At 54.0% G+C, this 27,051-nt stretch overlaps 1 protein-coding gene across 2 annotated transcripts in view; it reads right to left on the minus strand.

Annotated features, from left to right (window-relative positions):
* Nucleotides 1–27,051, minus strand: part of RASA3 (RAS p21 protein activator 3) — a 108,822-nt gene that overhangs the window by 20,563 nt on the left and 61,208 nt on the right. The window contains exons 5-10 of one of the 2 annotated variants that reach the window (XM_038570139.1): nucleotides 20,969–21,063; nucleotides 14,049–14,125; nucleotides 5,375–5,455; nucleotides 4,923–4,995; nucleotides 2,587–2,663; nucleotides 897–1,001 (exon numbers count right to left, since the gene is read on the minus strand). In XM_038570139.1, coding sequence (XP_038426067.1) covers nucleotides 897–1,001; nucleotides 2,587–2,663; nucleotides 4,923–4,995; nucleotides 5,375–5,455; nucleotides 14,049–14,125; nucleotides 20,969–21,063 — 508 coding nt within the window. Of the gene's footprint in view, nucleotides 1–896; nucleotides 1,002–2,586; nucleotides 2,664–4,922; nucleotides 4,996–5,374; nucleotides 5,456–14,048; nucleotides 14,126–16,279; nucleotides 16,409–20,968; nucleotides 21,064–27,051 lie in introns of those variants that run through there. The other variant, XM_038570138.1, reaches the window with a different exon arrangement.

The raw sequence follows: 27,051 nt of genomic DNA on the forward strand, positions 1-27,051 counted from the left end.
GTAGAGCTTTCAGCATCAGAGGAATGGTGACTTGTGCCTGTAGGCAGGCAGACCACAAGGGTACATGGACACTTTCTCAGTGTTTTCTGACTGGACACTCTTTTCTCTTAGGTCCCACCCAGAGTGGCCATGCAGAGGTGTATGGGCCAGGCAGTTTGAGGTGGGACGTGGGTGCATCTGGCTGAGCACCTGGCCACCTGAAGACCTGGGTGGCCGTCCGCCAGGCTGCCGTGTGCCATCTTGGTTACTGGGCTAGGGGCTGCTAGGTGCATCAGTGCTCCCAGCAGGAACCAGGACCCAGTGATAGTAAACTGCCATCGGGCACAACACACAAAAATCTATCCACACGGTGAGTCTGCAGACGTTCAGGGCTGTGGTATGCTGCACACGGCTTGCGACCACACCACGTCCCCATCCTGCATGTCTGCTAAAGGAGACCTGAGTGTCTGCGCTTCACAGTGACATTCGCTGTGCTATAAAGGGATGCACTAAGCGATCATGAAATCCAAACATGAGGCTGGAGGCCAAGCTCAGGGGGATTTGCCTGAACAATGCCTTCGCTTCCTTCCTCAGCAGGCGACACCAGGTACGAGAGCTGTGGGGCAGGCCTGGTGCGGCAGAGCTCCTGGGAGTGCCAGGCTCAAAGGGCCGTTCTCAAAGTTGCAGGGTTCAAGGTTGCCTTTGTCTCTCAGCCACCACTCTCACGCTCTCCCCACGCCCGCCCACCAAAACGGCACTGTTTCATAGCACCTGTAACCCCATCCCCCTCACCAGAGCTAGCCAGACTGGGTGGCCAGGTAGGAGCCAACCTGAGCCATCTCATTCTGGCTGCACAGTAGCAGCTCTGAATGTCTGCCCACCGGGAGCACATGGCGCCAGGTGTGCAGCCACCTTACCAGGCTTCGTAGGAGCTGGACTGGCGGAGCACGTTCAGTGGAACCCTCAGCTCTCCCAGAAACTCATCTCCAAATTTCAAGTTGCTGGCATTCCAGAGGTCAACTCTGAAAAACAGCCAATGGTACACAGATCTCAGTAAGGGATGACCTTGGGAGGGCAGGTGGGCAGCAGTGCTCCTTAGCTTCCCCAGGAGTGTCTGGGGTGGGATGGGGCCTTTAGTCCCTCAAGCTAGCCTCTGGCAAGAGAGTGACAGTGAGGACATCTGAAATGTGAGGTCAACGCAGGATGTGACTGTGGCATGAAGACGGTGGCCTCCCAGGGCCTCGGGGTGAGGGGGCTGCCCATCTTCTCAACAGCACAGGAAGACAGTGCACATGGATGGGATTCTCACTGCTCCTCTGATTTGGGGCCATGGAGACCCCAGAACCAGAGCTGAGAGTCTAAGACTGGTTCTCAGCACACTTGGTTGTCACAGAGAAGCTTCTAGAAGGCCGTGCCAGCTCTCTGTGGCCCTGAAGTCCAAGCAGGAGCCACGGGCATCACGGAAGGTACAGGAACATGTGTGTGTCAGGAACACACAGAGGAACAACGTCCCGTGGCTCTTTGAGAATAAACAAAGGAAAATCCTTAATCTGCCACATGACACCTTAGCAGTAGGACAAAAGGCGGTCAGGCAGTCTTTTCCCCTTTTTAGTAAGAAAAACATTTAAAAACGGTTTTTGTTTGCTTAAAATACAACAGCTAAGACTTTATTGTCAAGTTTAAAGCCCAGTCTTGTATAAACACTTGTTTTTCTGAACAGGGAAGGGGAGCTGTGTGCTGAGGGCAGCCAGTGCACAGCCAAACCTCTAGCATGGCCCCGACCTTGATCGGGACTCTCAGACACTCTGCCTCTGGTTCAGTGTTTTGAAATGGAAGACTTAAAGCAGAAGCAGCTGAGACCTGTGTGTGGAGCCTGGCATCCCTCAGAGCTCGAAGCCACAGAGGGTCCCACCCTTGGTCCCTGGCCCATGCCCCCAGCTGGACATCGACAGAATCCCAGGCAGGCCTCAGCTGGCTCAGGAAGCTCTGACCCTGCAGGAAACCAGACTGCAAAACCTGCCAGGTTCTGGCAATGTGGTCTACCCGGCCCCAGGGTGACAGGAAAGACCGCCCAGCTTATGGTCTCAACTGTCACTTGGTGCCTCCTACGGCTGCAGCTGGTGGGCAGAAGCCCCGGGGGCAGGAGGTGGGGAGACCCGCCAGAGCTGCTGCACCTGAACCCTGGCATCTTCCCCAGAGCACACACACCAACGGCTTTACCGTGGGGGCTCCGAGCAGCAGGAGCACGGGGCTGGGTGAGGCCGCCACGTGGACGGAGCCTCACACACTGAGCAGCATCGAGCCGTTAACCCCTCTTAGAACATGGCCTCAAAAAAAAAAAAAAAAAAAGAACAAAACATGGCCTCTAAAACCACATTTGTCCCTTGGGTAAGTACAGGTCCTCAGCCACTCCCCAGATCGCTGGCAAGTTCACAGCTCTTCCTTTCAACCAACCCCCGACGTCCTAGTGTTAAAATTACCAGAAAATTGGAAATCCCTTTCTTCCTGGTTCTGTATTTTCAGAAACAAACCAGAAAACAAACAGCAGAGGTGGGTTGAGACTATAGCCACCAGGCCAGAGCCTGGAGCCCCATGGCCACTGCTCACCGGATTTCAAGTTTGTCCACGTCTTCCTCCTCAAAGTCAAAGTGGGACTTCCGGTTGTAGCTGCACGGTCTGGTCACCTGGAGGGGCGGGAGCAAGGTTGTGTGCCGGCCTGTGAGGACCCCTGCCCACCACGAGCACCCCCACCTGGGGCAGAGCTGGTGTCCCAGGTCCCAGCCTCAGTGGTCTGGAGCCCCTTCTCCAGGGGGCTGTGCCTGCCGGTCTTCCCAGCACCATGGCCTCCCCTTGTGAGCACCTGGGCCAGCTCCCTCTCCTCTCAGGCTCTCCACCTCTCTGCCCTGCATTCGCTCCTCCCCAACCTGCCCATCTCCCCATCTGGGTACCTCCAGCCACAGCCCAGCTTGGCCTCCACCTCCTCCCCTTGGAGCCCCCACCAGCTCTCCTCCCCCAGCACATGGGAGTCTTCCTACCACCTGCACCCCTGCCTACATCACCTCTCAGGCCCATGCTGGGAAACTCGAAGGGGACTCTGAAATGCCACCTCCTCTAGGAAGCCCCCCAGAGCCTCCACTGCCTGATGCAGCTTGCCGTCTGGCATCCAGCATGCTGGGCACAGGGTTTCTGCATTGTTCCCACTGTGTCTACTCAGTGAAGGAAGATGGTTTTCGCAGGATTTTGAATACTTTCATTTAGATAGTGAGGGGTTTTTAGGTAAGTCTAGCCATTACCCTGGAAGAAAATGCTTTCCTGTTGAAACTCCTGTAGGAGGCATGTGCCGGCCCCAAGCCAAGCATAGGGACTCCAGAGGCTCAGCCTTAAGCTGAGTCAGAGCTGTGGGGGTTGTTTGCAAGCTGAAGCAGAAAGCGGGTGCAGAGAACCAAAACAGGGGATTTAGCTGTTAACAGGGCTCAGCCCTTTCGGTCTAAGACCAAAAACTCCAAGGTCCTGTGGTCTGAGGCCATGAGCGAGGCAGGTGTCAGGTGGGCCCTGGCCAGCAGCACTCAGAGCCCAGGTCCGGACCTGCCCTGGGATCCTGCAGGATGCAGGCCTACCCCTGTGCTCACCTGTATCCGGGGCTTGTTAAATTCACCTACTGAGTTGAGACTGATGTTTTTACAGCGTGAACTGTAAGTCAGTAGCACAGTCTCAGTAAGAAGCACCCAGGGCTGCGTGTCAGAGCCCGGGGAGCACATGCTGCAGGGAAAGCCCATGCTTTACCGTGTGCCATGTTGACCTCAAGTTGGAAAGCACTGCCCAGCACGCTGGGCAGCTCAGACAAGGGAGGCTGTTGCTGCCTTTGTGTATAATTTGTATTAGAAACTGTTCTCTATCATCTGTTCCAGACGCCTTCCCTGTTCCACAGCCTGGGCACGAATCCCCTGAGATGAGGCTGACCACATCCGCTTCCTGCCTAATCTTGAGTTTCTTAAAAACCATTTTCTCCACCGGCTATGAAGCAAGAATGTCCTTCTGGGACAGAGAAGGGCACTGTGCCCTCCGTACAGCCGCCCAAGAGGCCTGGCTGCTGACCTACATGCGAGGGACCTGTGGGCTTCTGGACACGTTAGGAGTGGTCCAGGTTCTCTGCACGTGAGCTCCTTAGTTCTAACCATCGCTCCAACTTCATTTACCGAAACGGCACCTTCTCACACCAATCTCCCCTACGTGTGGACGCTCAGCGTCCCAGACTGTACTGGAGGGTCACCGTCCTGGGAAGGCTTGTCCCTTCTTCACCAGGAAGAACCGCCCCGAAGCCACTGACTCAACGGTCACTTGGCCACGTGCATGATCCTCTCCTGTACAGGCGGCTCTACCCAGTAGCCAAGTCATGCTTAGCCCCCCAGGACCTGGTGCATATGAAACATTCGAGGAAACTTTGTAGCTGCAAAGAGCCTGTGCCTAAATATATGACCTATGGTTCGTATTTAAGCTGAGGCAGCTGCCCTGCTTGCACGCTTTGGCCCTCATGCCTCCCATCCACCCAGTTTCGGTGGCTCACAATTCTGAGAGGCAGCCACAGGCTCTCCGTGCTCAAATGCATTTCCTCTTTTGCCCCAAAACCCCTCACTATCTCTGGTGAAACAAGCCTCCCTCCAGTGCTCAGGAAAGACTGGGGGAAGCAACCAAAAAACAAAATCCCACAGCAAACAATTAAATCCCCCCAACATCCCCCCCCCAAAAAAAAACCCAAATACTGATAATTTGGGAGGTAAAACTCGCCAACTCAAACCCAAGGAAGCACCAAATGGCCTTTCTTCCCAGGGATGAGGGAAGGTCCTGGGACCCATGGATGCTGCAGGGAGCCACTGCCTGAGGCCCTTCAGAGCCACACTTCTCCCAAAGGATATCAACGTGACATTGGTGGCACTAATACCAACCTCAAAATAAAACACTTCGTCAAACTGGGGGTTGTTGGTCTTCTTTTTCACTTTTGTCTTCTTTGCTTCCGATCTGTAATCAAGGAAGAAAGGTTGAGATTAAAACCGACACTGTTGACACCAAGTCTCTCTGGACCTTAAGACCGAGTGATCAAATGCACAAGTGACTTACTGCCTTTACTTATAAATATTTCTGTTTGTCTCCAACCCAGATGGTACACAAATCAGGACCCTTTACTGAGCCCAAAACACCCAAAGAGGAGAACACAGGGTTTTTTTGTGTTTTTTTACAAAGCACTTTAGGGCAATAGAGAAAATGAGAGTGGGTCAGGAGGACACTTCCCTCCTCACAGCCAGGCTGCATTTCTCTGGAACCGTCAGCATCATCATAGCTGACTGCAACTCACCATCACGGCCCAGAGGCAGTGGTAGGTGCGGGCAAAGATACTTGCCTGTATGGTCCTGCCAGTGTCACAGTAGCGTAAGGGTCACACTGCCCGTTCACGATGGGGAGGCCTTGGCACTCGAGGATGCTGAGAAGAGAGGTGGGGTGTCAGGAGCAGGAGCTGAGGGGCCCACAGGCCATTTCTCGAGGGCTCTGAAGCCCCCCACAGGGCCAAGAGCCAGGAGGTCTGCATGCTCCTGGCACCAGCTGCCCAGAAGCTCCTGTCTAACAAGCGCAGTGGGTGCTGACCTGACCGATTAGTAGTCAGAAAGCATTTAGGGGCAGGAAGAGGTGTGTGCTGCATTCAGGACAAGGCTGTCTTAGCCGAGGATGACACGGTCCTAGGGACTTGTGTGAGTGATGCCACCGATTCATTTCCTGGGAACCAGCAGTGGCAAGAGCTTTCCGTGGCTCATGAGTTTACCTCTCCCACAACCTGACAAAGTAGCTGCTGTGGCACATCGTATTACAGGTGTGAAAACGGTGGCCCCAACAACCGACTGGGCTTTCGGGTCCAGCCTGGGGACAACCCCCATGCCACGCATGCCTCTCGGCTGCAGAGGGCACCCCAATCTCAGATTTACTCGTGCCTGGTCCCTCCTGTGGGTCCCAGTACAACAGTCCTGGCTCAGGTCTCTTTAAATTCTGGAGCAGAGCTGGTTATGCAATTTATGTGACCATCCTTTCCACTTATTCTGTCATCACTGTCATCCCTGGGTATGCTTCTGTGGGCTGCTCCTTTGGGTCGTGCTCAGGTCATCCTGCTCCTGGCCTGCCGGTTTTGAGCACATGCTGGACGTCGTGAATTCCAGGTTGCTGACTTTCTGGGTCTTGTGCTAGCTGGCGGTTAGGGTCCTCTGGGTACAGACTGGTCACGGCCATTCCTGCTTGAGGCTGTGTCAGGGGCTGTGTGGGCCCCCCAGGAGCTATGCTGAGCCCTGAGTGGGAGCAAGGATCTCCACCGCACTGGCGGATACGCAGGTGCCTCTGAGCCATACGAGAGCCCCGTACCCACAGACCCCATGCTCTGTCCAGACCCATGGCGCTAGCCCGACATATCCATATTGGCTTGTGCAGTATGCAGGCCTCCTCCTCTCCGGAAAACACTGCAGTGGCCTCTCTCCACCCACCACAGGACAAAGCCGGGGCCACTGCGGCCCGTGTCTGCCCCCCTTGTCTGGGGTCACAGAGTTCAAATGCCAATTGCCCAACATCCAGAATGTCCCACCAGTACAGCACCAGCTCTTCCGCGGTCTGTGGGAGGAGAGGGGGTCTGGGTCCCAGTATTCCAACATGGCAGGGAGCAGAAGCTCTACTCCCGAAGAGGAACGGTGTGGCAATTAGATGCAGGATCACATCCCCTCAGACGGCTGCATGCTCGTTTCTCTTGCCATCAGGAAGTCAGAGAATAACCAGCTGCCCCATTGCTCCATCAGCCAAGCAATGTGAGCTGCTTGTGCCTCTCTTGGGAAGGATTTAGCTTCCAACATTTCCCAGAACATGTCTCTCCAGTTGAGGATTTTGTTTCCTTCGTGGTGCTTACGGCCCTTGGAGCTGGTGCCACACGGGTCCCACACCTGGCAGCTTTCTACATTTCTCATTTCTCCATGAGTTTCCCTGAAACCTCTGCTAGACAAGGTTGAACCTTAGGGGTCACTTCGTTACTTCTGTTAGCCTTACCTAATACTTTCAACTCTTTACTTGATGAAATATTTCTGAGTTTCTCTCCAGATTACTGACTTGGTCTTTGGTTATCTTCCTTCATTAACTCATTAAAGAAATACCGATTTATCCATTACATCATCGTGAAACGAACATTCGTGCAGATCTTATGCAGCCCAGGCATGTCTCCAGGAACGGAGCAGTCTGAGCTCAGGTCTGATCATTGGCGCAGCAGCAACAGCAAGATGGTAAACACAGAACATGCAATTGTCACACCCAGCCACGTGAGGGAAGAAGGAAACTAGATACAACAGAGGAGCACAAGGTGGTAGTTGGGGGCCTCAGGCTGGAGTCTGAAGGACAAACGGGCCAGGGAGGGGGGGAATCCCGCAGCAGATCTGAGACGGTGGGGAAACAGCCTGCTCAGGACAGGGCAGCAAGGCCCACACCCTCCCCTGGGGCCAACGACCCCAGTTTAACACAAACACCTTTTTTATTACATTCACTTGTTGCTCAAGAAGGTTTAGATGGTTTTGGATCCTCAGACATGACGGCTTTTCATGGCCAGGAACCAGATGGCATCACTAAGCATCAAAGTGAAAGCAAGTGTCCCCACACCTACGTCCTAGAGAAGCACCACCAGACGCAGGGCAGCAGCCTGTACAACCCCCCCAGCAACCATGGGAATGTCCCTGCCTTGCCTCCTCCCACATGACCTACTGTCTAACGCAAAGCAGTTACCGGGATACCGAGCCCACCTACACAGCCATTGTGGAGGGAAAACCCAGCACCCTCCATCGGTGTGCCGACCATGCAACTGAGGTAAGGGCGTCCAACCCCCCCTCGCTCACCTGGGGCGGCAGGCACCTGCAGGTGGGCTAGGGCTGCCCGGCCACACAGCCCCCTCTCACCACACTCCACACACAGGGCATCTCTCCAGGCTTATTCTCTTGCAAACAACTTCAACCCCTGCTTCGGAATGTTCCAGGTAAATAAGGGAAAGGAGTAAAATATTTACTACGCTGCCTATTCCTGTGTCCTGGGAAGGACACTGTGACACAGCGACACAGTCAACTAATCTGGAGTCCAAGGCATCAAGTATAATACTTACACGTATTATAACATTTATAGGATTTTACATTCAAACTGACCTTGAAAACACAGTTATGCCTTGCAGCTAGAACAGTAACAGCCTAGTGGCTATGTTTTCTTTTTCTAACTCCCCAGTAATAGTAAATAAGATCTTATTGGATTTGAAATGCTGTCAGAAACTTGAAAACAGGTAATTCCTCACTTGGATATACCTCAAGGGGGAGGTTCCCATAGCCTGGCTGTCAGCACTGAGCCTAGCCCCCCAGCCTAGCCCCCCAGCACTGAGTCTAGCCCCCCAGACTCCAACCTCTGGTCAGAGGGGCTGCCCAGTGGCATCTATGGGGATGTCAAGCCCTGAGCCCAGCCCCCCAGCAGCAAGGACCCCACCCCCAGTCAGGAGGGGCTGCCCAGTGGGCATCTACAGGGCTGCTGACAGGCTTCTCATCTGCTGGTGAGATGGTGGAGCTTGGAAGTGGAAAAGCGCAGGAGCCCTCACTTTCGGATAAAGCAGGTGGCCACAGGAGACCCAAGGAGACACTGTCCTACAGGGACAAGGAAGGTGAGTAAAGGTCTGTTGCAATGCCAGCCAGCAGATGGTGCACATGCATCATCTTTCCCACTCATCTCCTGGCACCAAAAGTGGCTGCAGGTCTCCCACAGGAATGAGTGTTGTGAATGAAGGTGATGCGGAGTCATAACATGCTGCCCACTCACCCCAGCCCACACTCCAATGGTCTTGGGGGCCCAGCAGATGGCTCAGAACCCCAACCCTGTGCTCAACAGGCCAGCTCCCAACCACCAGGCTCCTCTAACGCTCCTCCAGTGAATGAAATGTAGATGTGCCACAGGATAACGTTCCTCCCCCGCTAGAACGCAGGCCCCAGGAGGCTCGAGACAGTCCTCGGCACCTAACAGGGGCTCATGAAATATTTCTGAACGAATGTTACAAAGGTCTACTCATCTTTGTTAGGGAAGGAAAGCATGAGTTACAGCCCCTGCGTGCAGGCTTGAGATCTCCTTGGAAAGAAGCCATGCACATGAACAGACACCCATCCGAGGTCGGAGGGGCAGATGCCACATCCACAGACAGGGACAGCGGGTCACCAAACCACCTGGGCCTCAGTCAAGCGTCCAGGACAGCACATGTGGACATATGAGGGAACAGCATGAAAAAGAGTAGTTATAGTCAGGAAAGGATAGGGAAGCTTGTGTGAGCACGTCCAGTGTGTCCTCTGTCCACACAACCACAAGGAGGCCCAGTGCTGATGGCACCACCTGGGGAAAGGCTTCACTTGCCATCCAGGCAGTCAGGGAGAGGTGACATTCTGCCCGCCAGTGGCTGGGAAAGCCGGTGGATAATACTACCAGCCAGAGGGAGGCCACATTAAGGGCGGTGAGCGTCCAGGGACTCTGCAGGGAACGCTGGGACGCCCCCAGTCCAGGACTACAAGCACTCCCAGGGCCACCTGCAGTCTGGGGAAGGTAGACAAGGCCTCCCCTTGCTCTTCAGGCAGCTGGGAAGGGTGTACCCACAACAGAGAGGGGCAGGCTGGGAAACAGAACTCAACCCTGCAGAATGCCGTAGGCCCCCCATGAAAGAATGTCCCTGGCGGGGTAAGAGGTGAGGAGAGCCCAGAAGGACCTGACAGTCCAGGAACCATTGGGCCCACAGGCTGGGAGGTGGTCCTCAAACAGATGTGGCCTTATTCGGAAAAGTCCTTTTGCAGATGTAATCAAGCTAAGGATCTTGAGATGATAAGCTTCCCCTGGATCCAGGATGGGCCCTAAACCCACTGACTATAGAGTTCTTACAGGAGGGAGATTTCATAGACGCAGTGGAGAGGGTCACAGGAAGAGGCAGGCAGAGGGGAGAAGGGCGCCCTGCATCCCAGGAGCTGGAACAGGGAGGGGGGGGTGGGCCCCTGAAGTTTCTGGAGGGAGCGTGGCCCAGCCAGACTTCAGGTCGGGCCTTCAGAACTGGGATAAAGAAATTCCTGTTGTTTTAAAACACTTGAGACTGTGGTGTTTGGCTAGAGCAGCCCTCATACCTCACACTGCCACAACGAGGGGGTGCCGTGTGTCGGGAGGCTAAGAACAGGTCCAGGTGGTACACGCAGGCCGTATCTGTCCCCAGCACTTTCCAGTGAGGGAAGGGGGAGAAGTCAGGTGCTGCTTAGCAGGAGGAGGGCATGAGGCGATTCCCAGGCCAGTGGGGACCCCACTGGAACAAAGCTGCTTCTGCCTGACTTCTCGTCAACGGCCCACCAGCCTCGCTCTGAATTTTCCCAAGCCCATAACACACTGTCGAGGTTGGCTCAAGCCTGTGCTAACCTCTGAGAGGCCAGGGCACGAGGGGAGGATCCGTACAAATAGCATGTGTGATACTGCACAGACGCCAGCGTAGACATTACTGCTCCGATTTTATACAAGGACATGACAGCGGAGGTCACAAAGGGAACAAGCACTAGCTCCGGACACCAGGATTCCGGGTCCAGAGCCTTCTGCACCTCATCACCTGTGGAGCGTCCACAATCTTCTGTTCCATCCCACAGCGGCACCATCTGTGGGAAGTCCCAGGTGCACAGGGCAGACTTAGCTCTAAGAAAGAAGGTGGTAAAATACAAATGGGACTGAAGTGTCAGAGGACAACGTGCAGCTATAAATGCCCAAACTAAAAAAGGAAAAAGATCACAAATCAATAACCCAAACTTCCAGCTTAGGAAACCAAACACAGAAGAGCAAAGAGCCCACACAGGCCACTAGCAGGTAAGGAAGCAGAGCAAACAGAGAAACCAGGGACATAGCAGTGCGGCCTTCGAAGATATCCACAAACTCGACACATCTGTAGCCAGGCTAACCAAGAAAAACAGACTCAAATTACTGACATCAGCCATGAAAGGGGGACATTCTAACGACCTTAGAGAAACAAGGTCATTTTTTAAAAAAGCTTACAGAATAGCTGAGCAAATGGACAGACGATGTTTTGGGGCTGGAAGGGCTCACCCGGCTAATTCCCCAAACTGATGTGCAGATTCAGTACGGCTGCTATGTTCGCAGAAAGGATAACACGTCGATCCTGAAACTCATATGGAAATGAAAAGAGTTCAGGGCAGCCGAAGAGTTAGGAAAGAATGACCAAGATGGGAGGTCAAGATGGAAGATTTCAGAACCTCCTATGATCCCAAGTGGCCACAGGCACAGAACAGAGTTTACCAATAAATGTACCCATTTGTAGGCCAGGGATTTCCAACAAAAATGCAAGACAATTTGCTGGGAAAGAAGGAACCTTCCCACAAATGGTGCCGAGACAGCAGGATATTCAAAAGCAAAGGAGATAATGCTGACCCCTACCTAACACCATACATAAAAAATTAATTCCAAATGTACTGAGAACCTGAAGATGAGAACTAAAGCTGTGGAAATGTTAGAAGGAAAGCACAGGTGTCAATGTGACCTCAGAGTAGGAAAAGGTCTCTTAGAAATCTGTATAAACAGGAAACAACGGATGAGGCGGATCAAGATTGAAGACTCTTGTTTTACAAAGAATGTGATCAAGAAAGTGAACACGATAGGACAGAAGATGTTTCCAAGCTATGTATGTGACAACAGGCTGGCATCCAGAATATACAGAAGATTCTTGCAATTTAATAATAAAATATTAATAACCAATGAGAAAATCAGTGAAGGACAGAAAAGATGGTCCCATCACGGCGTGAAACCAACACTTCTGCACACCCCCCAGGAGGCTGCAGAACCCAATGAGCATCGTGGGCAAGCCCAGGCAGAGGAACCGGATCATGCTGCTGGCACAGTGAGAACCTATCGGGAGCTTGCTGAGGCTTAAACACAGTCCAGATACCACACTGGTTCTCCTGTGTCTCGCGCCCAAGAGAAATGAACACAAGTCCGTACAGATGCTTGTATGGGAACGTTCACAGCAGTCGTCTTCACAACAGGCAAACATCTATCAGTGGAGGACGAGTGGGACAACCAAGGACGTGATTCAGTGCCCGCATGACGGGAGCCCTGACACCTGCCAGGGCATGGGTGAGCCCTGAAGATGGCACGCTCAGTGACAGAAGCCAGGCACAATAAACCACCTGTCATGCGGGTTCATTCACGTAAAACGTCCAGAATGGGCAACCCCACAGAAGCAGAGCAGCAGTTGTCGGGGGCTGAGGAGCATGGGGCCCATCAGGGAACAGGATTTCATCTTCAGGGTGATGAGATGTTCTGGAACTGGACGTGGTTAGCGTGAGGATTGTGCCAGAAGTCTGCCTTTGAAAATCCTGAATTTTATGGTAAAAGGTATTTCTTAGTGAAAGAAAAATCGACAGGGGGTGGCTAAGTGAAGAAAGGCAGGCCACTGGTGTCTCAGACACTTGGGGGACATGAGCCCTGGGGGTCTCGGTGCGTTCCTCCGCTCTTCCTCACCGCATCCCTATGAGGGACCTGTCTGCTCGGGGTCTGAACAGTGACAGCATGTGCACTCAGCGACCAACTCCGTTCTTTGCCCGGCCCGGTCCATTCTGCCCCCACCGCTAATGGATACTCCTATTCCACGGGAGCCTCCGCTGAAAAGGCCCTACATCGGAGGCTCCTGGGTGGCTCGGAGGTTGGGCATCTGCCTTTGGCTCAGGTCGCGATCCCGGGGTCCTGGGATTGAGTCCCATATCGGGCTCCCTTCAGAGAGCCTGCTTCTCCCTCTGCCTATGTCTCTGCCCCTCTGTGTCCTCATGAATAAGTAAATAAAGTCTTAAAAAAAAAAAAAAAAGCTGAAAGTTGTTTTGGAACAAGGGATATAAATAAATAAACAAGAAAACAGGCAACTCTCATCACTGCTACAGGGTCTGAGAGCAGCTATTTTTCGGAGAATGGCAGCACCGATGAAGGAAAGGATGAGTTTGGTGTGTCCTACTGTGCATCCCATGCCATGTCCTGTATAGGTTCCTACACACACCCTCCATGTCCCACGGTGACAGCCCCGCAGCCTCAACTGACCAGACAATGAACTGGAAAAGTGCAGTAGGCAGCGAGGCAGGCCCCGGGGTGGACACAGGGTGGAACTCCTCTCATGCCACACCCCAGGACATGACAGAGGAAACACAAGCCTAACGCAGGACTCGGGGTCTCGGCCCAAGGAAAGAGCATTACCCGGGCTCACCGAAGCCCTTGCTCGCCAGAGATGGTGAAAGGATGAATCTGGGAAGCATCTCTGCAAAGACGAAGGAAGCTGGAGCGTCTGGTCCCTCTCACGGTCCTGAGTACCAGAGGACGGCTTCTGCACACCCTCCCTTTCCCTTCTCAGAGGCCTCACTTGGGAACGTGCAGGCCACAGAGGGAAGGCCCGAGCGTACCTGTGACAGCCGCTTGCAGGATCCCTGATGCCTGCAAGTGTCGTTAGTGGGGGGGACACATGCGGCGCCCACGGCGCAGGAAGCGAAAGATGGGGCCCCTGAGACCTCACTGTGGTCAGAGGGTGGACCTCTCAGCCTCCTCCAGACAATCTGTGGGGTCCATGACCCTGAATGTCGAGAGCCCACGACAAGGTCTGGGGACCATGTGCAGACACATGCACCGACGCCCACACTCACCAAGCGTTATGGGGTAGACGGAGGTCTGTGGTTGGGCCCCAGGTCCACACACCAGCACACAGACCCCTCCTGTGTCCCGCCTGGGGCCAGACGGCGACCTCTGCCTACATGTCTGCCTGACTGTGGCCGTCTGCAGAAGCCAAATGTGTTACCTCAGGGACAAACACCTGCTTTATTGAGGACATGAGGAAGGATGTGCCAAAACCTCTAAAAACAATGCCATCATGGGGAATCCTGGAGGCTGGCAATTCTGATTCATTTGTCTGAAAAACCACCACCCATCCCACTCCCTGCGGGGCACTGCTCCTGGGAAGACCGGCCGTCATGTCTTACCGTGCAGCCAGCTTGTGGCAGACGACACCCGTGTCAGTGATGACCTCACTCAGGCGCAGCTCCAGGTGGACCTTGCCCTGAAAGGCACAAGGACAGAGGGTCACAACAGGATGGCCACGAGCAGGGAAGAGCACCCAGAGCCTCGGCCCACAGATGTGAAGCTGAGCCCGACCCCCGTGGCATCCACAGCACTTCCCCGACCCCAGTCAGGCCGCAGAAACCAGGGCAGGCTCGTCTCAAAACGCTCAAGAAAAAGGTCCTGGAGAAAGCAGCCTCCCAACACTTTTGCTCACTTGCTTTAGGATGTACCCCTTCATACATAAGCTTGTGTGGACACCCGAGTCCTGGGGCAGGCGTGGGCGTCCCCCCGTAGGAACTTAGTGTTCATGGACACTTCTGAAGGAGATGGACTTGAGCACAGGTGGCTGGACTTTTGAGAGCAAGACCAGTGCCGTGTTTCGCCTGTGTCTGTGTCTGCACAAAGGTCAGACCAGCTGGAGGGAGGGGTCCAGGACCAACCAGGTTACCGTCAGGGGTCAGGGCTCAGGGGCGGGGGCCGGGGGCACAAGGCCTATGAAGAAGAGAAGCCCGCTCCCTCCAAACTATCCAACAGCAGCCCGTGTGACACAAGACATGTGTATATGAGCACACACTACAACGTTAAAATTCACACTTTGTAGCTGGAGCCCAACACCAGGCCTGACTCACTACCCCGAGGTCAAGACCTGAGCTGAGATCAAGTGTCTGATGCTCAATGACTGAGCCACCCTTTGGCGCCCCAAAATTAACACTCTCTTTAGTTAGAAAGGGAGACTGAACTGGATAATGTCCGACATCCATTCTGAGTAAAACTTCTAGCCTGCAGCTTGGGGAGGGCCCTCCAAGACTGCCTTGTCCCAGAGAACCCAGGGTACCAAGCGCATGGACAAATGGATGGGCCCTGGGAAGGCTGCCTTGTCCCAGGAGAACCCAGGGTGCCAAGCAGATGGATGGATAGACAGACCCTGGGAAGGCTGCCTTGTCCAGGATAACTCAGGGTGCCAGGCAGATGGATGGATGGACGGGCCCTGGGAAGGCTGCCTTGTCCCAGGAGAACCCAGGGTGCCAGGCGGATGGACAGATGGACATGCCAGGGGAACGTGGGCAGTATACTCAGCGGTGCCCCTAGCGGCCTCCTGAGTCGGCTCCTCTGAACACCGTGGCCACTGCGGGTCTCCTGTGGCTTCCCAGACACCTGCAGAGCTCCCTGCCAGCCTTGCAGCACGGAGGCCAGCCCCTTGGGTATCTGGCTCGCCCACGACTTTGACAGGGGAGACTTGATGTGCAGGACGGAGCCGGGCACTGTAGCCTCAGGGTGTCCACCCCTCCCTGTCCTGAGCAAGACCAAGCGCTGCCCTTTCTGAGCCTTCCCCTCACCTGCAGGACCAGTGGCCTTAGGAGGGGGCAGCGAGACCTCCTGGATGGCAGGACCAGGCCAGCCTCACACCTGTGTGCCCCTGGGCAACACCTAGTACCCAGAGCAGACTCTGAGCACCGGGGGCTCTGACTGGTCCGCGTCCAGGGTGCTCACCGCGTGGCGTGCATGCCAAGAGCTGCCAACTTCCCGAGGGAACCAATGGGCCAGTTCCTACAGAGCCCTGGCAGCTTCTGCCCCGCCGTACCCCTCATCCAACAGAGGTGCACACCGCAGGCTCCCTGGCGCATCACCTCCTGGCCCGCGTAGCCGGGAGAAGGCAGCCTCCGCACCAGGCGGCTCTGCAGACGGAGCCAGCACCCTGGCCGCGCCCTGGGGAGCTGGCTCCCGGCTCTCCTTTCACTGAGCCAGGCTGGGCGCGGGGCTCCCAAAGCATCTCATGGGGCAGGCGCCACCACTCTGCTGAGGCCAAGGGCGACCAGCAGCCTCCCTCCAAACCAGATGCAGGGTGAAGGCTCAGGACAAAAGCCCAGGACGAGTCACAGAACGGGCTCTTCACCTGTTCTCCCACCCCAAGGGCCCACCCCAAGTCTTTCTTGGCTCAATTTTAAGACTGGCAGCGGCCATCCCAACGGCCACATCACACTGTCTTTTCACTAGGCTCTGGGAAGGGAGAGAATGTGTCTGGCTCAGGCGGACCCCCCAGCGAGGACAACCTGCGACCGACCGGTTTCCTGTTTTTCCCAGAAGAGCACGGACACATCCGCACCCGAGCCCGCGGCCGCTGCGCTTCCTCTGAGGGTGAGCACTTCCTTACCGACGGGGCAGATCGTGTCAGCCACCACCTCTGGACACTCGGGAGACGACTGTACTGGGAGCAAAACGGTACAAGCGCTGCACGTTGCTGAAAGGACCCGGGCCCCGCCCCCCAGAAACGAACCAGGAGCTCTGTGGTTCACCAGTGCACATCTGTCCTCATGCAGCCAGGCTGCTGGCATGGGCGTACCCCGTGCCAGAGGGTGACACACCACGTCCCTCACAAACAACCTGCCACAAACACCTCCGCCCGCCCGAGGGGCCAGGCCACACCCTGCCCCTCAGGGCAGGCAGGAAGTGCGGCTTCTACAGCTTGACACCCACTGAACTCCACCCACCGCCACTGAAAAATCTGAGCCTGTGCTTATCCTGACCTCCAGCACCAGCGAGGTCGTCGCAGGCCCGCAGAAGGGGCAGCGGGGCTCCGGGCGGCACCCAGAGCCCAGGCGGGGGCAGGATGGCCCTGACCAGGGGGGCTTGGACCCCGCAGGCATCCCTGCGTCTGTGAGAACAGCAGAGTCTTAGGTGCATTCCCAAGGCTGATTGAATGGTTTCCCCCTTTGATTTAAGGTGAATGATGAGATCACGGGGCCCAAACAGCGGCTGGGAGGTGAACAGCGCCCGAGCCCGGGCACCGGCTGCAGCCTCAGCCTACGCCACCAAATCACTCATCTGCTCTCAGAACAGCATGAGGGAGCCGGACTCAGGGGCACAAAACTGCTTGGAAGTCCCCAAATACTCGAAGATGAAACCGCGTACCACCCAGTCCAAAGAGGCCAAAGAAGGGATCCCTGGGTGGCGCAGAGGTTTGGCACCTGCCTTTGGCCCAGGGCGCGATCCTGGAGACCCGGGATTGAATCCCATGTCGGGCTCCTGGTGCTTGGAGCCTGCTTCTCCCTCTGCCTGTGTCTCTGCCTCTCTCTCTCTCTCTCTCTATCATAAATAAATAAAAATTAAAAAAAAAAAAAAAGGCCAAAGAAAAAGCCTCCAGAGAAGCTGAGATATTTTTAATTCATTTCTTTTTTTGTAAATGAAAATGAAATTAAAACTTATCATAACATGTGGGATGCGGTGAGAGCAGTGCTTACGGGGACATTTATAGCAGCGACTGCACGTTCACAAGGAAAGATCTAGCGTCAGTAACATCAAGACACCAGCAGAAACCAAAGAATCAGAGCAGAAATCAAACAGATTCTATCTCTAGCCAAGCTAAGAAGCTGGAGAACACAAATCACTAATAATGGGATGACAGAGGGGCCGCCCTGTGGGATCGGGGACCGTGGCTCCCAACACCACCACCCTTGTCCAACCAAGAGCGCCCCCCTCCAGGCACACTGTCAGCTCCCCGACCATAACAGATGCAAGGACCCGCCAGGTGGGGCAAGGACGTGGGACTTCCTCCAACTTTCTGCTCAACTTTCTGCAACATGAAATGGCTTGAAAAATAAGGTTTGCTAATTTAAAAAGAAAAAAGCACCAGTGGTTCACACACATTTTCCTCAGGAAAGCGGCAGACATCAGATCCCTGGCCTGCAGAGAGAGCCCTGGCCACAGGCTCTGGTCATGGCAGCCGAGCACACCCCCTGTCCCCTCGAGCCCTGGTCTGCATGGGCCTTGGGGCTGCGGTGGGGCCAGACTGCTGAGCACTTGGACCCTAGCGCCAAGAGCAGGTGAGACGCCCGTGAACACAGAAGGGGAGAGAACAAGCCAGGAGCCGTGCCGGCCCTTCCCTCCTCGGAGCGGGGTCCTCGCATGTGCACAACTGCTGGGAATCCTTCAAGCAGGACTGTCTGACATGCACGACGATCACCATCCCCAGAGCTCCCAGGCCTGCTCTAAAGGGGCCAGAAGAAGGCCAAGGTTTGCCCTCAGAGCTCACACAGTTTCACAGCAAGCCTACAAACAGAAGAGCACACAGCGGAGTTAAGCAGCAGCCGGGCATCCTCGGGGGAGCCGGGGAAGGGCCCCGGGGCCGCTCAGGTGGTGGGTGGGAGACCGTCTCCCTCCCAGTTTTGACACCACAAAGGACCCCTCCCTGCCAACACCTTGTGCTCATACTACCCACCCAGGGTCAGAGAAAGAACACAGCAACTAATTCTTTTTTTTATATAATAAATTTATTTTTTATTGATGTTCAATTTGCCAACATACAGAATAACACCCAGTGCTCATCCCGTCAAGTGCCCCCCCCAGTGCCCGTCACCCAGTCACCCCCACCCCCTGCCCTCCTCCCCTTCCACCACCCCTAGTTCGTTTCCCAGAGTCAGGAGTCTTTACGTTCTGTCTCCCTTTCTGATATTTCCCACACATTTCTTCTCCCTTCCCTTATATTCCCTTTCACTATTATTTATATTCCCCACATGAATGAGACCATATAATGTCTGTCCTTCTCCGACTGACTTACTCCACTCAGCACAATACCCTCCAGTTCCATCCACGCACAGCAACTAATTCTTTTTAATAAAGTGCTTTTCCAGAGACCTTTAAAACATCAATTCCAGAAGGAAGCAAGATATTGTTTAGATCGCCTTTTCCCCCAATACTAGGGAAATACTCCCCAATACTCCTTCATCTCTCATTGGCCCCAGTTTGTGACACCCTCTTTCTGACAAATGCCTTTTACTGCGATCACAGAATAGATGGATTCAAGAAACCACCTGCCATCCTCTGACCTTCTACGACTGTAAGGGCGACATTTCGGAATGAAAAGGGGCTGCGGGGAAAGATGCTGATGTGTTTCCGGAGGCTGTGTGGATCCAGGGGAGCTCTGCCCGTCTGCAGGATGACACCTCGAGGCAGGCACACTGCACACGAGCTGTCACCAGGCCTGGAGCCAGGCCAGCCGACACATAGCCTGTCCTGTCCTCACAGTCCCGGCAACACCCACCTGCTATTCATGATTCAGATTCCCAGGAAACTGGCCTGCCCAAAGGCAGCATCCAGGCCAGAGATCAGGCTAAGCAGGACAAGGACCTCCTCCCTGGCTATGGCCACTGGCCACTGGGATGTAGTCTACACACTGGATGACTCACACACACCCATGTTCCTCAGTTTTGTGGTGGATCTCGACTGCAGTGATGGTTGCACAGACCTACACGTGTGATAAAACACACAGGTGCACACACGTGCATGCACACACGCGGGTTTAGACACATAAACTGGTGAGGTCCAAACAAGGTCCGTGTCCTGGCTACGGCCAGTCAGCAGGCTGCAGCCACAAGGAAACAGGGTGAAGGAACACGGCCCCTTCTTTACTGTGTTCTGTATAAATAGGAGAGTGCACAGCTGCTCATCATTATTCCTCGTGTACCATTTTTTTTGCAACGTCCTATGAATCTGAAGCCATTTCAAAATGAAAAGTTTAAACACAAGACGAGAAGGACGACAAGCCCCACTCAACAAGGACGCCAAACTGATCAGGGTAACACAGTGTGAAGGGCATGCCGGACACACAAGCTGTCTCCACAGAGAAGCGATGGCGATAGAGCCAGCACAAGTGGCAGGATGAGCCCCATCACCCCATATACGCCCCCGCAGCCCACGGCCCACAGATAAAGTTTTCGAGCAGCCTGCGCAGGAGCGGCGCTCACCATCACGGCAAGGACTGCTCTGGGCTTTGGGCACAGATGCGCATCCTGCACGACCTGCCGTGTCTGCTAACTTCGGCAGCACGTGCAGCCCCCTGGCCAAAATTACACGTGAGGGGCACTGTGACCTTCCCTTGCACCACCTCTTCCTCCAGGTCTGTGGGCTGAACCCTGGGGCTCCCAGGGGCCTGCACACCCTGGGACCACTGTAGGCAGAAACCCCATGCCTGAGAGCCCAGAGGAAGCCAAGGGTCAACAAGGAAATGGAGGACACGTGGCTGGACAGGTGCCTGGAGGTGGGGGCGGGGGGGTCCCACCAGCCTCCTATTTTGGGGCTTCTGCTGCATCAAGCACTGTCTCGTCTTCCCAGAACCCTGCTTTACAGAGGTGGGAACAGGCTTGCTGCCCCCTGGGTCACACACCCAGGCCAAACCCCAGCCCTGCACAGGACCACTAACGAAAATGCTCCTGTGTCTTGAGGTCGGGGGCACTGTGCTGTCTGGTCAGGGTTCGACATCATGGGCTCTGGGCATGAGCATGGGGTTAGGAGCTCGACTGGAACCACAGAAGCAGGGTTGCCCTCCCAGCGGGTGCTGTCCCAGATGCTTGGGGACATGTAGTGCCCCCAGCTTGGGGAAGGGAGGGCTGGGAACTGGGGTCCCTGTCGGGGGGGAAGCTTTGGATGCAGGGAGTTAGTCTCAGGTGACACAGGGCCAGGTGAGCCAGGGGAGCCCTGGGGACGCGTCAGACAACGGGAAACTCAGTGACTGGTCACTCATTTGCTGGTGTAGGAGCTGGAAGTGCACAGGCCCCTCTGGCAACCAGAACCTGAAGCCTGAGGCTCCGCATATTGCTCCCACTCCAGGATTTACTTCTGCTTGCCTGTATTTTCTCTTTACCTTCAGTCATGTGTGATTATTGTCCTTTCTAATTTTATATTTTTAAAGCTGTTCTAATCACACATGACAAAGTGTGATAATAACCAAAAGAATACGCAGAAGTAACACACGCCTCTATTCACTGTAAGAAGACCTACCTTATAACTGCCATTCCCCGGTGAGACCAAAGTGCCCTCTGCTCCCACGGCCCCACCAAGGGCTCACCTGCACTTCCGAGTCTGCATCCACATGCTGCAGCTGGAACCATGTGTCCCTGTTATGATACTTCGGCAAGTCTTCTTTCTGAATGGCCACCTTCCCTACAACAGACGCAGAGGAACAGAGGTCACGGGGGAATGAGTGGCACTCTCTCCACGGACGGGCAAGCTGCTAAAACCACATGTCCTCCTTCCAGTAAGATCAATACGGGCAACGATTCATCTGGAAGGCCTCCCATGAGATCCGTCTGGGGCTGCCGCCCGGCCTGCTCCTCCATATGAGGTTTAGAAGAAGAAAAGGCTACCCTTCTGTCGGGTCCTTGGGAACTCAGCACTGGCCACCCCAAAATAGGCCACTAGGAGCTGCCGGCAAATGAGAACGAGCAGGTGCAGAAAGAGGTCCTCGTGGAGTCCCCTAAGCTGCCCACACACAGAAACTTCTGAAGAGTGAGGCCTGCCGCAGACCCTCTGCTGGGAGGTGTTAGGGCAAAAGGTCAGGCAGTGCCCCAAGATGGTCCTGCATGAACAAACCTGACTCCACTCGTCCCACGCGCTTGCCTTCCCACAGTCAGCCATGCTCAGAAGCCCGGAACCTCCCCCCTCATCAGGTGGCTTCTCTGGGTGTGGGCCGCTCGTTGGCCCAGGTCCAGCCAGCTCCTGGAGGTACTCCTCACGAGATGCCTCCTGCCTCACATAAGCTTCAGGCATGAGGAGCTGTTCCTCTCAGCTAATCTCTTCTGTGAATCCGATTTCACAGGCCCTGCCTCAGCAGGTGGAGGGAGGTTCTGAGAGCTTGGTCAGCCAACCTCTGCCCTGGATTCCAGACCCTGTGAGACCCACCCATGGGGCACAGAAGGGTGTCTGGATGGCAACACACGTGCAGAAGAGCCATTCCAAGTGCCCAAGCGCTGGGACCTGGGGGTCTCATGTCCCTGCCTTCAGCCCCCATCTGCCTGTCAGCTGTGCCATTCATCACTTCAGCACATTTACATCTCTCACATTCTCAAGAGGAAGGTCACCTTGCACAGCCAGTTTTCAAACAGCCTCAGGAAAGACCCTGGAATCACCCCACTGGGGTTGTCAGCAAGGCCAGTACTTGTGCCCCTGATGTGATGTGGCACATCAACACCCCATCTGCCTAGACCCCAATGGTCCAGCTCCCACCTGCCAGAGCCACCTGGAGCCACACACGACAGCTCACTGTTGACAGGTGGGTACAAAGAGGGGAGGCGGAGCACACGACAGGCAGGTGCAGGGACATGCAGCAGGCAGAGTCTGCAGAGGACACTCCACAGAAATGCAGAGAGAAGCCCAAATCACAGGCCGTCTGGGCTTTCCTCCAGCAGCACCCAATCACCGGGCAGGATGGCTCCCTGAGGACACCTGCTCCTTCCCCACCTCAGTCCTCCCCGCTCCCCACATTGGCCTCCCCACCCCCCCAGAGGGAACGCAGTCCTTCCTCCCTCTCAGCTCCTGCAAACCCCATCCTTTGCCCTACAGTGGGAATGTGATTTTAAGTCTCAAGGGAATAAAGCCGTGGAAAAAATTCTGGGAATTGAACTGGGCAATATATTTCATTGAAAAATAAATAAATCTTCAGACTGACATTAGTTCAGCTGGGTAAGAGGATGATATGTGACTTTCAAAACGTTAAGTCGTTGCAGTGTGTCTGTAAGCTTTAGCTGCAAGAGAGAGGGGCTACATATTTAGTGCTTATGTGAATCCCACAACTTATACATCATCACCTGGTACACAAATGTGTACTTTTTAGCACATATATTAGTGTTTCTTTTTTTTTTTTTTTTTTTTTTTATTTATTTATGATAGTCACAGAGAGAGAGAGAGAGGCAGAGACACAGGCAGAGGGAGAAGCAGGCTCCATGCACCGGGAGCCCGATGTGGGATTCGATCCCGGGTCTCCAGGATCGCGCCCTGGGCCAAAGGCAGGCACCAAACCGCTGCGCCACCCAGGGATCCCTATATTAGTGTTTCTAAATGCTGTTCAGACACAATGCCTGACCCACAAACTATAATACCTACTTACATGTGTCCCAGTCTGAGTGACATCAAAAGGTCACTAAAGCACTCTGGGCCTCACTGACCCACTTGGACCAACAGGCAGGCGGTGCTCCTGCCTTCACACATTAAAACCCCCATGGATCATGTGCTCTGAGGTCGGTCAGGCTCTCTTCAGAAGACACGATATGCCCGGGAAAACTCCAGAGGGCAAGTGATGTGGGGAACCGAGTACAGGACCTGGTGAAACTTCAGGAAGGCTGGCTGAGGCCAGATTTAGGGAGGAACAGATGCTTCCTGAGACGAGCTGGACACGTATCACAAACACTGATGAGAGAGATCAAGGAAGACCAAGCACGAGCCCTACCAGAGGGTCTGAAGACTCCAATTTGTTAAGATGTGAATTCCTCCCCCAAAATCAATCTGTACACTATGCAATCTCAGTCATTCTGGAAATTGAGAAGCTGATTAAACAACATAAGTGACAATTCAAGGGTCCTCAAATAGCAAAACAAGTCTGGAAAAGAACAGAGTTGGCACTCACGCCGCTGACTCAGGACTAGCTAAGGCCACTGTCAGCAAGACCACGGGTATCGGTACAAGGAAAGGAGTATGGATCAATGGAACAGCACAGAGATGCCAGAAATAGGCCTGTATGCATAAAGCTGGGTGATTTTCAGGAACACACCACGGTTACTCAATGGAGAAAGGACAGTTTTTCAATAAACTATGCTCATATCACTGGACACTTACAAGGAGAAAAATGAACTTTGTGTCATACATACGATTCACCTAAAACACATGTAAATGGAGGAAATAAACCATAAGCTTTAAAAAAAAAAAAATAGAAGAAAATCTCCACCTACCCTGGAGTAGGCAAAGATTTCTGAGCTATGACACCAGAAATACAAACCGTCAAAGGATTTCGACAAATTGGACTTCATCAAAATTAAAGACTTCTGGGCTTCAAGAGACATTGGTAAGAAAACAAAAAGAACAAAAGGGAAGAAAATGCTTGTACAACAAATGTCTCATGAAGAACTTAAATGCAGAACACACAAAACACTTTAAGAACTCCATAATAGGGGATTCCTGGGTGGCTCAGCAGTGTAGCACCTGCCTTCAGCCCAGGGTGTGATCCTGGAGTCCTGGGATCGAGTCCCGCATCGGGCCCCCAGAGGACGAGGGGGCTCCGTGGGGGGCGGGGGGGCACCAGAGCTAGAGGGGGGAAGAGGGGAAAACACCCTGCCTTCCACAGCAGCCCCAGAACCCTGCTGGCCCAGATCTATCTGGAACTTGGTGGCTGGGGGAGGGAGGAAGCCCAGGAGCAAACGAGGGACACAGGGACCATTTCCTAGAATCCCGCTGACCAAGTGGCATCAACTAAACAGACATTTCCACCAGTTTCCGTCACCAAACCGTCAATGCTAATCTGAGCATTTGGTCTGCATCCAGAACTGCTGGAAGGTGGTGCAGCTCTTGTCCAGTGGGGACAGCCAGTCTGTCCAGCAGCCTCATCCCGGTAAAGGGACATACCCTGTGTGCGAGCAGCCAGCTGCTGGACCTGCAGCTCCTTGACATTCGTTATAGGCCAAGACCATGTGCCTGGAACCCCTCCCTCTGGTGCTAAAATTCTCTACCTAGGAAACCCAAGGCTGCCAACTAAGTGCAAGGGAGCCAGACAACTGCAGCCGATCCATGCCCTCCTCCGCAGGACACTTTCATTGGACCCCGAGCCCACTCTCTACTACACTCCTCACCTCGAGGGGCCTGCCTCTCACCTGCAGCTGACCTTGCACCCATGGCACACGAGTGAACTGGTGGGAGGGCGGTGAGGTCAGCTCTCCCTGGACCAGATCATGGCACCCTACTCCTGCAGCTTTGGGTTTAGGAACGGGCCCTCAGGACGAAGCTCCAGACTCAAGGCTATGTGTCTCTGGCTGGCTGTTCACCAGGGTATGCACGAGGCTCCTCCAGGCCTGTGACCCCATCAGATCAGGCACTAAAAACCCTGATAGGCCAGTGACCTGGTGCTCATTCCCGTGACACAATCTGTACTCTCACCCTCATAACAGCATAATTACCAGCCATAATTCTGGTTTCTTCCTGGAGATCCAGATGGCCACTATTCCTCCAGCAGCAGAAATGAGGTGGAATGTCTAGGTCCAGCTGCCAAAACACCAGTTCAATGCCACCAACAGCTGCCAAACCATGATTTTGCTGGTTATCTTTAAAAATAGCAGATACTGGGGGGATCCCTGGGTGGCGCAGCGGTTTGGCGCCTGCCTTTGGCCCAGGGCGCGATCCTGGAGACCCGGGATCGAATCCCACATCGGGCTCCCGGTGCATGGAGCCTGCTTCTCCCTCTGCCTGTGTCTCTGCCTCTCTCTCTCTCTCTATCATAAATAAATTAAAAAATTTCAAAAAAAAAAATAGCAGATACTTAGGGCACCGGGGGGGCTCAGTTGGGTAAGCATCTGCCTTCGGCTCAGGTCATGATCCAAGGTCCTGGGATGGAGTCCCGCACCAGGCTCCCTGCTCATTGGGGAGCCTGCTTCTCCTCCTGCCCCTGCTTGTCCTCACTCGTGCTCTCTCTCTCTCTAATAAATAAAATCCTTTAAAGGAAATAAATAAAATAACAGATACCTTAAACAGGATAACTAACAAACATCTTATTTGGTTATTTTGAGGAGAAATAATCTCACAAATCAACTTGAGCAGTTTCTCTAAAATGTGCAAATGTGCATTTTTTTCCTCTTAGGATTCCCACTCAGAAAAGATTTTTCATAGGTTTCCAAAGATTAACAAACTCATCTTTATTTATAGTATAATCCAGGCCAATTGCTAAGAGCTCCACTGTGGGGTTTACCCGTCATACTGGGGTATCAGATCTGCAGAACCACCAGGGACCATGCAACACCCTCTATCTCTGTCTGCTTCATCCCTTTTGTCCTTTTTTGCTTTTTAAATATTTTATTTATTTATTCATGAGAGACATACAGAGAGAGGCAGAGACATAGGCAGAGGGAGAAGCAGGCTCCTCACAGAGAGCCTGATGTGGGACTCAATCCTGGGACTCCAGGATCAGGCCCCGGGCCGAAGGGAGTCCCCCTTTCGTCCTTGAACAGACCTTTGCACACCCAGCAAGTAATGATTAGAGACACCCAGGCCCTGCCTCGAGAAGCTCCTAGGCCCATGCACATCCTAAAAAACTCCAGCTATTTCTACTTAAATCATAGCACCCTCCAAGAAGGTAGCTGTTGGAAATGCAGGCTCTCAGGTTTTGCCCCAGCCTGTGAATCAGCAGTGGCATTTTGACAAGTGTGCAAAGCTCTGGCCTACACTGCAGAAACACCACCAGAGGCATGGATCATTTCTGAATCAGCACCTCTTTACCTCAGCACCAAAGCTGCCTTCAGACTTTCTAAATTTGAATTTCTGGTCATTGGTCAAACAGAAGACTATCACTCGTGTTTGCTGGACTAGGAATGCGGAGGCAGGCAGCACGCTCAAGGTGGCTCCCACCACAGGAGGCACACGGTCAAAGGAGTTTCTGGTGGGACAGGAAGAATGCTCCCTTCCGACCAACAGGCTTTGCAGAAGAAGGGCCTCCCTGGCCTGTGGCTGGCATCTACCACCCTGCCGTCCTGGACCATGCAGAGCTACCCTCTTCAGGTAGAAGAAAACCCAGCACAAGAATCTGGTATCTAGATGTTAGATTCACAGTCATATGGTTCCATTCCAAAAATGAGAAATGTGTGGCCAGGACTAGAGCAGATACCAATGAGGATGGGGAGTCCTGAATTAGTCAGCTTCATGGGTTTACACCAAGTGTGTTTTTGGTGCTGGGACATATTTGGGGCTGGAAGTGGTGAGGACAGTGGTGAAAGATGGTGGAACAAGGTACAGGATGAGGGCTAGAGGATGGTAAATGTTACATGATGGCTGGGGAATATGGAGAACATATGAAGGGTGATGGATGGTGGGGGGTGGGGAATGGTGGAGAATAAGTGGTGATGGCAGAGAAGGGTGGACGGTCTGATGGTGGAGGTGGGTGGAGGGTGGTGGTCTGAT

This window comes from Canis lupus, chromosome 22, assembly GCF_011100685.1.
Source record: "Canis lupus familiaris isolate Mischka breed German Shepherd chromosome 22, alternate assembly UU_Cfam_GSD_1.0, whole genome shotgun sequence".
Taxonomy (NCBI): domain Eukaryota; kingdom Metazoa; phylum Chordata; class Mammalia; order Carnivora; family Canidae; genus Canis; species Canis lupus.